This window comes from Hydra vulgaris, chromosome 08, assembly GCF_038396675.1.
Source record: "Hydra vulgaris chromosome 08, alternate assembly HydraT2T_AEP".
Lineage (NCBI taxonomy): Eukaryota > Metazoa > Cnidaria > Hydrozoa > Anthoathecata > Hydridae > Hydra > Hydra vulgaris.
The window spans coordinates 14050001-14061719 of record NC_088927.1 but is presented as its reverse complement, the minus strand read 5'-3'; the positions used below and the strand labels follow the sequence as shown (position 1 = coordinate 14061719).

The 11719-nt window shown below is 27.4% G+C and overlaps 2 protein-coding genes across 3 annotated transcripts in view; one reads left to right on the top strand and one right to left on the bottom strand.

The window, feature by feature from the left end:
* The first annotated feature begins 2811 nt into the window (after positions 1-2811).
* LOC136083041 (uncharacterized) lies at positions 2812-3591 on the top strand. The gene has a single exon (XM_065802449.1). It carries the CDS (start codon positions 2812-2814, stop codon positions 3589-3591), a length of 780 nt encoding a protein of 259 aa, XP_065658521.1.
* Positions 3592-10039: 6448 nt separating this feature from the next.
* The window catches only part of LOC101236862 (uncharacterized), a 53473-nt gene continuing 51793 nt past the window's right edge, over positions 10040-11719 (bottom strand). For both annotated transcript variants that reach the window (XM_065803129.1, XM_065803130.1), the window contains one exon: positions 10040-10351. In XM_065803129.1, the coding sequence (XP_065659201.1) occupies positions 10049-10351 (303 nt within the window). In that variant the 3' untranslated portion in view covers positions 10040-10048. The remainder of the gene's footprint in view (positions 10352-11719) is intronic.

Here is an 11719-nt window from a genome sequence, read left to right as displayed (position 1 = left end):
AGGCAAAACGGGACAGTTAAAAAGCAGCAGCTATTTTTTAATTGTAAAGCTTTAAAAATGATAAAAAATGATGGTATTTTATAATTTAACTATGTTCAAATATTTAACTTTAAATAAGTATCATACCCTGCAAACTACACGCCCATACACCCATAAACAAAACCAAAAAAAAAAACTAAAAAAAAATTTTTTTTGTATTTTATTTAAAATGCTTATAAACAAACTAACTTAAGAAATTGTTCTAAAAATTAAGTATGGTAAAACTAGTATATATTTTTTGTTTGATTATTTAGGTGCCCCAAGAAGACCTAACGGTCTTGTCACAGGGGACCGCGGAAGTGCATTTAACCAGGAGGTTTACGCCTCCTTCCTTACGGTGACGCGAAAATATGTCCAAAACTCGTTTCGAACCCGGATCTTCTGTTTATATAGCAAGCGCTCTAACCACTGCGCCTCGGGCGCAGATATATTATTTAAACGGTAACTACTAGTAAATTTAAAGTTAAACAAAATTATAATGGATCACGTAAATCACACAAAAAATATCCTGAAACCATTTGGCAACATTTTTGATGAGCTGGCTTATTAGCAATATACCAATGTAGAGCAGATGTAAAGATGCCATATGTATCAGCAGCTTTTTCAACTCAAAGCTCCTTTTTACTCACAGCTAAAACTGCATTTCATCCTATTTTAGATGATTGATCTTTCTTAAATAATTTTAAAAATAATTTCTTTCCATCGTTGTTTACATTTAACACTATTAATAATCGAAGATAAGTTGTAAAAATAAGAATTTCTTTAAATTTATTACTAATATTGCATTTCCAAATAAGCTCTATTATACTTTAGATTAAAAATAAAATCATCAAACTGTAAACAGCATCACAAAATGGAAGCAATATAGTCAATTATATAAATGACTTACGAATAACCGATGTGCCCCACAAAAGTCATTTTAATAAAAGTAATACTATTTAAAAAGTTCAATTCAAGATAATTCTAAACGAGGATAAAAAAAACTCTCTAAAAAATATGACTCTTTTATAAATAAAGCAAATTAGCAATAGTTTAATCTTTTGTCGTTGTCACAGAAACATGGTGTCACAATATTGAAATTGAAAACAATTCAAATTTTCAGTTGAAAAATTATAAAGTTGTTCATCAACTTAAAAACTCTGAAAAATCAGGTGAGGAGTATGAATCTTTATCCACAACTCATTAATTTATTAACCGCGAAGTGATTACTGTATAGCAAGTAATGATTGTGAGTCGTAGACAATTCAAATATTTAGTAAAACTACCAAAAACGTAATTGTGCCTGTTTTATACAGGTAATATGAAAGTATTTGATAAACACATAAAAAAGTTTAATTACAAATAAAGATGTTTGTAGTAAATGCGTTTACCTTGTCGGCGATTTGAATTTAAATGTATTAGTATATGACTCAAATAAAAAAGTCAGAAATTTTCTTAATTTAACATTTCAAAATGGATTTATTCCAACTATAAATAAACCAACTAGAATTACCAAAAATAGTGCAACCTCGATTAATCAAATTATAACAAACAAATTTACAGACACAAAAGTTAAAACTGGAATGTTTATATCCGATAAATCGGATCATTTTTCAATTTTTATTGCAACTCAAAAATGTAACCTTTCAAAAAACTCGCAAAAAGTGAAAATAACCAAGCCAATCTTTAATGACGTTTCTATTCAACTTTTTAATCAATCTTTATCTTCTGAAAACTGGGAAAATATATTACAAATAAAAAGCACTAACAAAGCCTTTGACAATTTTCTTCAAATATTTCAAAAACAATACAATAATGCATTTCCAGAGATAACAAAAATTATTAAATCTAAATTGTATTTGAACCCACGGATAACTACCAGAATATTAAAATCATCAAAAAAGAAACAACGTTTGTGCGAAAAATTTCTTTAAAAAAAAATCATTTGATAATGAATCCAATTATAAAAAATATAAAGCTAGTTATAAATCGTTCAAAGAAAATATATCATTCAAATAATTACTAAAATTCAAAGGCGACACTCAGAAAACCTGGAATATCATTAAAGAATTAATCGCTAAAAAAAAGTAATCAACTACATGTCTTCCAAAAATAATAAGCTTTAATGGCGTTGATATACTTAATGAATCAAAAATTGCAAAAACATTTAATCAAGTTTTTGTTTGAGTATGATCAAATATAGCTTTAAAACTAAAACTTGGTAAATATAGCGTAGAGTCATATTCAACTGCTAACAATACAATAATGACCAACAATAAACTGAATAAAAATAAGTTATTAATTGCTTTTCAAACGTTAAAACTAAACAAAGGATTAGAGTTGATGAAATAAGAAGTAATGTTGTAATAAAATCTATGCATTATTTAATAACACCACTGTTGCATATTTTTAATCATTCTTTCAAACAAGAAATATTTCCAGAAAGTTTTAAAACTAACGGGTGATGCGGAATTTATCGGACAAATCCTAATTTCATTATTTGAGCATAATAATTAGTTTTTGTGGCTTATCTTTGATTTTATCACAAAAACTGATTATTACTTGAGCATAATAATCCGTTTTTGTGGTAAAAATGAGGTTAAATGCAGCCGAACGAGAATCTTTTCGAAAGCGACTAAAAATGTTTTTTGCAAATAAACCTAACATATAAAAAAAAAAAATCGTAAATCATTTTGAAAAGGAAGGATTTGCTCGAAGTACAATATATGATAACCTAAAAAGACCGAATTAACGAGACTTGTCAACAATCGAAAAGGGGTCAGTCAGAGAAAAATGGGTATTAAATTCGGTGTAAATCAATCGACAATTGGTCGTCAGTTTAAAAAAATGAATGTTAAATATAGAAAACGTGAAAAGACTCCAAAATTTACTATAGAACAACAAATAAAGGCAAAGAAAAGAAGCAGGAAACTAGTTAACCAACTCTATAACACAAAATCGCTTCTAGTCATCGATGACGAAAAATACCTTTGTTTTGCACGGGACAACATGCCTGGAAAATCTGGATACTACACAAACAACAAAAAGACATGCCCAGAAAGTGTTCGTTTTATAGAAAAAGAGAAATTTCCAAAAAAATTATTAATATGGATAGCCATATCTGACCGTGGTATGTCCGAGCCATTGTTTCGCATTTCCAAGGCTGTAGCGATTAATTCATCAATCTATATTAATGAATGTTTAGAAAAACGACTTCTTCTATTTATTCACAAGTATCATGGAGACTTTAACTGTTTATTTTGGCCAGATTTAGCAAGTTCTCATTATTCTAAAGATTCTCTAAATTGGATGGACCAATATGTTTATTCCGTTGATAAAGAATCCAATCCCCCAAATGTGCCTCAAGCACGACCAATTGAAAATTTTTGGGGACATTTGGCACAAAAGGTTTACGAGGGAGATTGGCAAGCTTCAACAGAGCAAGTTTTGATTGATCGCATTAAACTAAAACTACAAAAAATTGATTTAAACTTTTTTCAGTCGCATATGAAAGGTGTCAGAGCAAAATTGAGATCAATTGCAGATGGTGGTGTTTTTTCATATAAAAAATAATATATTTTTATTAAAGGATAAATGCTTTATTTAAAAAAAATATAATAGTAGTTTGTTTTTTTATTTATAAATAAGTTATTGAAGTTATAAAAAATTTTATTTTGTCCGATAACTTCCGCATCACCCGTTATACCGGTTTTCAAATCAGGTGATTCTTCTAATATCTCTAATTATACACCTATTTCCATTCTTCCATGCTTCTCTAAAATACTGGAACAAATAATGTATAATAGACTATTCTCTTTTCTAGAAACAAATAATATTTTATACAACAAACAATTTGGGTTCAAAAAAGGTCATTCAACTGATCATGCTATTCTTAAACTTGTTCATGATATTTTTCGAGGCTTTGATAAAAAAAAAAATATATACATTAGGTATTTTTATAGACCTTCGCAAAGTCTTTGACACAGTTGACCACCATATTTTATTAAAAAAACTAGTAAATTACGAAGTTAAGAATGTAAATATAGTTTGGTTTAAAAACTTCTTCGTCTAATAGACAGCAGTATGTTTCTTATGATGGTGGTAAAACTGAAAATAAGACAATCACTTGTGGAATTCCTCAAGGATCCATTTTAGGACTTCTATTTTCTTAATATACATTAACGACTTAAGCAGAGCTTCGAATATTTTAGACTCAATTTTGTTTGCTGACAATACCAATTTATTTTATTTCCATAGTAATATAAAAAACTTTATTTAAAACAGTCAACAAAGAACTGTTAAAAGTAACTGAATGGTTTAATACAAATAAATTGTTATTAAACTGAACCAAAACTAAGTATATTTTTTTCATCGCCTTTATCAAAGAGACGAAATTCCTCAAAAACTCCCAAATGTTAGCATTGAAAATCAATTTATAAAAAGAGAACACTCAATAAAGTTTCTGGGTGTCCTTTTTGACGAAAATGTCACATGGATAAACCACTTAAAATTAATCGAAAATAAAATTTAGGATTTCAAAATTCCAGCGCAATTAGAACTCTATCTAGTACATCTAAATAAACACTAACATGTTTAAAAAAATAATTAGCTCAAGTTATTTTTAGAATCTTTTTATGTCACGCCGTGACGTCAAAGGTTTAATATGACTCTTACTCTTGCTGAACGTCAAAGGAAATATCGTGAAAGGCAGTTAGAAAAATTTAGCGAAAAAGCATTTAAAGAAAAAGATTCAAAAAAGAGAAAAGAAAGACAACTTGCTAAATTGGAGGCTCAACGAGAAAAAGAAAGGCATTGAAAGAGAAAGAGCAGACAAAAAATAGCAGAATCAAAATCTGTAGCTTACATCACCCTCTTACAAATCTGCAAGCACTCTTGGAAAAGCTGTTAAGAGAGCCGAATCAGCACTACCAAAATCACCCAGAAAGACGGCAAAAGTTGTACAAAACTTTTAACAAAAATGAATGAAACCCCTAGTCCAGAAAAAAAAATGGTGAAAATGCATTAGATGTTTTAACTGTAAAATTGGTTCTTGATTTTTACCAGCGTGATGATATATCCCGTCAAGCACCCGGTAAAAGAGACACCATTGTGGTGAGATTAAAGAACAAGAAAAAACTGCAAAAACATCATTTGTATGTGAATGTTATTGAAGCTTATGCTGTTTTTAAAGGTGATTATCCTGAAGAATCAGTTGGAAAATCAAAGTTTGCTAGTTTACGCCCACCACATGTGCTTTTGTCTAGTTCAATGTCAAGAAACGTTTGTTGTTGTCAACGACATCAAAATATAATTCTTATCCTTGAAGCCCTGCACAAGTTTGATTCAAATTTTCTATTGTATTCACATGAATTTCCTCTTAGCATTGTATGTGATAGTGAAAAAGACATTTGTTATAATAATATGTGTACTACATGCAAAGATGCTGCATAGTTTCATAATCTATATGTTTTGAATGAAATTGACAAGAATAAATGCAATACATGGTACCAATGGGAAAAAGTTGCAGATGGTAATGGAAAAGATTATATTAAAAAGATTAAAAAAAAGGGAAGAGTTGATGATCTTTACAGCACCTTTTCAAAATCTTTACCTTCATTTCTTTGGCATTATTTTATTAAACAGAAGCAATCAAAGACATCGTGATTATAAGATCCAACCTCAAAGTAAGCCAGACACAGCCGTCCTTCAAGTGAATTTTGCTGAAAGTTTTTTAACTTTGTGGCAAGATGAAGTGCAGTCAGCACATTGGTACAAGAAGCAAGTTACTGTGTTTACTGCTGTATTTTAGTACCAAAATTCATTCTTGTCATCTGTCATAGCTTCAGATGATTTGAGCCATTCAAAAAAATTTATTCTTGTATTTGTTCATAATTTATTATCTAACCATACTGAATCAAGTGTTAAAATACTACAGATTTAGACAGACGAGCCAAGTAATCAATTTAAGTATCGTTTTATTGCATCAGCAATTACCTGGTTGGAAGAGCAGCATGATTTCAAATTATTCTGGAACGTTTTTGCTGCTTAACATGGGAAAAGATTGGTACATTTTGGTGTACATTTTGCTATTGGTGGGACCGTTAAAAGAATAGCAACGCAAAAAATAATCCAGAGAAAACATATAATAACTGATGCCATAACCTTTCATGAAGCTGTTAAAAATGAGACTAATTTCAATGTCTATTTTGTTTCTATGGAAGATGTTATAAAAACAATTAAAAAATTTAAAATTGATGAGTTATTTATACAAGCACCAGCAAAACCAGGAATATTTGCAGCGAACCTAATTAACAACAGTAATGGGAAAAAACAAATGCCATCCTATTCAAGTGCCAAGTATTTAGTCAAGCAACTTATGTCTACAGATAAAATCACTAAAAAACTTTAAAACATTGATTATATGACAGCAATATAATATGGACGCGATTAGACACTGATATAGTATGGGCGTGTTCTGAAGATTACTATGTAAGAACTATTTTTATGAAGATGTAATTATATATTTGTCTAATACCTCTACTAAGTTTTAAATTTATTAAAAACAGCCCATTTACCTGGTTTATAACCCAAATGTGTCTGGTCACACTGTGACGTTTACCACTAGTTAATTAAAGGTGCGCCGGTTTAAAATTTAATTAAAAAAATGTAATTTAGCTATAAAACTTGTAAGAGTAAAAACTTTTTGTTCAATGCCAAGTTGATAATTCAGTTCATCTATATTAGCTGAATCACGGTGTTGATCTAAAAACTAAAAAACAATGAGAAAATATTGGTCAGGCTGTGATGTTTATATTTTCTTACAGGAATGAGAGGCCAATATATCCACCCAAATTTTTCTTCTTGTTTTTTGTAGCACCTATTATGAGCTAACCAAAAAGCAAAACAAAAAAAAAAGACGGGTGTTACGCTGTGACGGTCGTAGAATTACTCATTAGGAATTCTTAATCGCAATAATTAAATACTTTTATATATAGTTTTGAATTTTTTTTTGGTTTGTTTATTTCTTATTTTTGTTTTGTCTTCTATTATATTTGAAAATAAATTTTAGAATTTATTATCTTTATTTGAAAAAAAAAAATTTTCTCTTTATATTTGACATTTTTAATGACAAGTTTGACGGCTATATTATTTACGGATTATTGGGAACTTGGCGATAAGACTATTTTGTCTTTTTTCTTGCCCCCGCCATGTGTATATTTTACCAATACGATAGTTGTAATTATTTTAAATATCATTATAATAATATTTAAAATAATTACAACTTAGGCAAATTTATAATAATATTAATAATAATAAAAAAAATTGTATAAGAAAATACGCAAATTTTGAATTTTGCAAACTTACTGATGCATTTTAGTACTTTTTAATGCATTTTAGTCTTTCTTAAAATAATTTTTTTTCAAGATAATGAAGCACAATAATTTAAAAAGTTTTATCAAAAAAAATTTTCGAAAAAAAAAGGTATTTAGCTGAGCATTACTGACCCGTTATGCGCCGCTCTACCCTAATTTGTAATATAATAAAAATTTTCTAATAATTACAAGTCTTTTTGAAAAATATTTTGTTTTAAATTTTTGGATTTATTTTATTGTATTTAAAAAAACTGTCGAGATTGAAAAAACACGTAACACATTGTCTCATCCAAGTAGAAAAATTGAAACTTCGATTTTAGATTTGCGATGACTCTCCTGTCTCTTGGTAATTTCTGTTTGATAAAATTACCTTATCTTCATAGTTTCCCCATTTGATTGTTTAGCCTTATTATTCTAAAATCATACTACAGCTATAAGTGATCGACCGAAGTTCTGTTTCGGTACCGGTTTTAGCTGAAATTTGAATTTGAATCGAAATTTCGGTTTCTGAACATTTTATAAATTCTATAAGAAGCAAAATTTTGGTTGAAAAACATTCCGAATATTTTGTATTATTTTAAATTTCTATTTCATTTAGAAAATAGTTATTTTTAATAATTTACAAAATATTTCACCATTTCTAAATGATTTATTTCGGTTTCGGAGTATTTCCTGCTTCGGCGACAGTAAATGTTTTTTAGAGTAACATTGAATTATTTAAATTCAGCTAAGTTTATTCTAATTATATATATAAGTTAATTTCAGCTAAATTCACTTAGCAAGTTTATTAAAAAATCTAAGTTTCGATTTAAGATGATACAATACATTTTAATATTTTTACAACACAAAATTATATCAAACATTTCAAAAGTTATGAAAGTTTAAGTGACACTATTTAAGATTACAGTCGTGTGACAATTTATTATGGTCACCTATGAATTTTGATCATTTTGATGTTTAATCTCATTTTTTTCATATGAAGAGTAAAAATTCATTATTGAAAGATAATCTTTTTTCATTATTGAAAGTTAATCTTCTGTTTAAAATAAAGTTTTAACTCATAAAATCAGTGCTTTTTTTTTTTTTTTGCTACTGGTAACAGTCACTTTTGACAGCCATTTTGTATGATGTCATCTTAATTATAATCTTTTCACTGTACACTTGTTAAGTTTTATTACCAGAGTTTTGAATTCGTTTATTAGGCTATCTACAAAATATCTATTTAAATCAGTAAAAATATTGTTTCTTGAATATTTCTTTTTATTTTAAAGTAAAAATAATTGTATTTGATTTGATACTTTTAAAGTAATGAGAACCAAAGCAAATTCTTAACTGTAGTACTGAAATGTGATATCTTATTTTAGTTATGGCGAAAAAAAAACGACTTGTCACCACAAAAAATTGCGGAAATCAGGGCACAATCCATGTATAATATTTTAAGGTATGTTTTAGCGATGAGAGTACTTTCCAAGTTTTAACAAAAAAGGCTCAATATGTAAAAAGAAAAAAGGGGAAAAATACTTATTGGACTGCATCATTCAAACTGTTAAACAGCCCACCTCTCTGATAATCTGGTCAGTGATATGTGAAAGAGGAATGGGAAGGCTCTATATCGTAGAGGGAATAATGAATCAGTTACAATATAAAAAAGTTCTGGAACAAAGATTGTTGCCACAACAGGAAACTCTCTTGACTTAAATCCTATAGAAAATGTTTGGGTGCTCCTAAAGAAGCAAATATCTAAAGAAAATATTACAAATAAAGTGTATTTAATAGAAAAAATTATTCACCATTGGAACCATAATAAAAAATTAAAGGAAATGTTTGAAAAATACATCAAAAATATGCCAAAAAGAGTTTTTGCAATTATAGAGGCAAAAGGAGGAATCATTAAATATTGATCTTGAATATATTTGTAGTAATACTTGAATAATAAAATTTATTAAAAATTTGTTAAATGTTTTTTATTTGTCAAAAAAATACCCATTTCTTAAATAAAAATTACATTTGAGTACATAAACCACAAAAAAATATTAAAATATTAGAGTTTGAAACTTGAGAATGTAAAAAAATGTGGGTGGCCATAATAAATTGTCACACGACTGTAATTGTCAAAAAATATCAAGTAGTAACATGTCCACCTTGAAACATCCGTGATATGCTACCTATCTTTCTTACACGTACTACTATCTAATACTACTTGTAACAACTACAACTAATTGGTTTATATTATTATTTCGCTTTTTCTTTAAATATATACACACTTATAATAAAAGTTTAAAATATATACAAATATATATATATATATATATATATATATATATATATATATATATGTATATATATATATATATGTATATATATATATGTATATACAAATATATACATATATATATATATAAAATATATATAAATGTAAATATATATATATATATATATATATATATATATATATATATATATATATATATATATATATATATACATATAATTAAATTTTTATATAAACCAATTTAATTATATATATATATATATATATATATATATATATATATATATATATATATATATATATATATATATATATATATATATATATATATATATATATATATATATATATATATATATATATATATATATATATATATATATAATTAAATTGGTTTATATAAAAATAACGGACTAACATTCGCGTCAACAAGTTGATTTGTAATCAAACATTCAACGAGCCAAGCAAATGTGACCACGGGTATTTCATAAACTACAGATGCATCCCAAATAACACTGGGGACCTTTTCATTTAGCGTTAATATGTAATCCACATTTAATAGACTAAAATTTAAAACGCGAGTTTGTTCTGTTACAAAGATTCCTGGTGCTACACGTTCACAGCCAGCTTTTGATAAAACTAAATTAAAATCTTTGCTGTTTGTTTTAGTATCTTGATGCACATATATCTGTAAAAAAAAATCAAAAAAAATTTTTCACTTTTAATATTTTTGAATACATTTCTGAATAACTTTAGTATCAGATTATTTGTTACTTCTGTATGAAACTTAAATATGATTTCAATAAAAAAAAAAAAAAATTTAGTTTAAACTATTTAACTACTACATTCATTCTGACCCTTTAATTATTTAGGGGGGATAAAAATGAATTTATTTAATTATTTAGGAGGGATAAAAAATGTCAGAGACAAATGGCAGAAAGGTCCGAAACAACAGGAGAACAGAAAGGTCAGAAAGAGAGATAAAGTTTAATAAAGCATTAAGACCTCAAAAAACCTTACTTATTTTTATTTTTGAAGAACTGATTTTCAACTAAGGTTAATACAACAAAAAATTGATTCTAACTGTCTTGCCTAAATTCTAACCTAATTCTTTTCCAATATATATCTCCTGTGGATCTCGATGGGTATAAATTTCTGACCTTAGCAACATATTTGAAACTTTTAATCTACAATCTTCTTTGTGAAATGTAACACATAAAAATGTGAAAAATAAATCAAATGAAAAGTTAAAAATATTCCTTGATGTAAAAAAAAAATGTCGTGTTTCATTCTAAATATTATTTTTTCAATTTTTTTAAAAAGTTGTTATTTTTGGAGTATCTATCACTGTATATGAAAAAAACTGATTAGAATAAATTTAAATAAATTTATTAGTTATTAGTAAATAATTAGAATAAATTAGAGAAATATTAACAGAAATGAGACAACTGTATAGCTTATTGCTTAGGTTCTAGTGAATGAGGTAGGGGGGGGGGCGGGGGAATTCCTGGATCCGTTTCTGCTTAGAGTGCAGTTGATGTTTGAGTCAAGTTCTTTTTATTATTTTAAACTATGAACCTAGCAACAAAAAATGATGAACACAAAAAACCATTGTCATCAACATAATTTTTTATCTGAAATATCTTTTGGTAAACCGCATTCACCAAACCTATTTGCTCTTTGAAAGACTTTGAGTTGTTTGGTTTTTTAATTTTATCATTTTTAATTAGCTTTCATTGTTTTTGATGAATTTAATGCTTGTCATACCAAAGTGCTCTAGTATGAGTGATTTTGCTAACAATAAAGTTAACTTCATTAACTTTGTGACTTGTTTTCTTAATTTGTGTCTTGCCTCTGATCCTAGCTTATGCCTAATTTCTTTTTATTCTCCTTAAGGAAGTTCAAATCATACCATCGCCATGATTATAGAATGATCTCAATAAAATCTTTTCCCTTTACATCAGAGTCGATCTATAATCCCAGTTCTTACTTCTCGCAAAAAAATTGATTTTTGTTAAGATTTTCTTAGCAACGGTCTTTAGACAGGTATCATTTG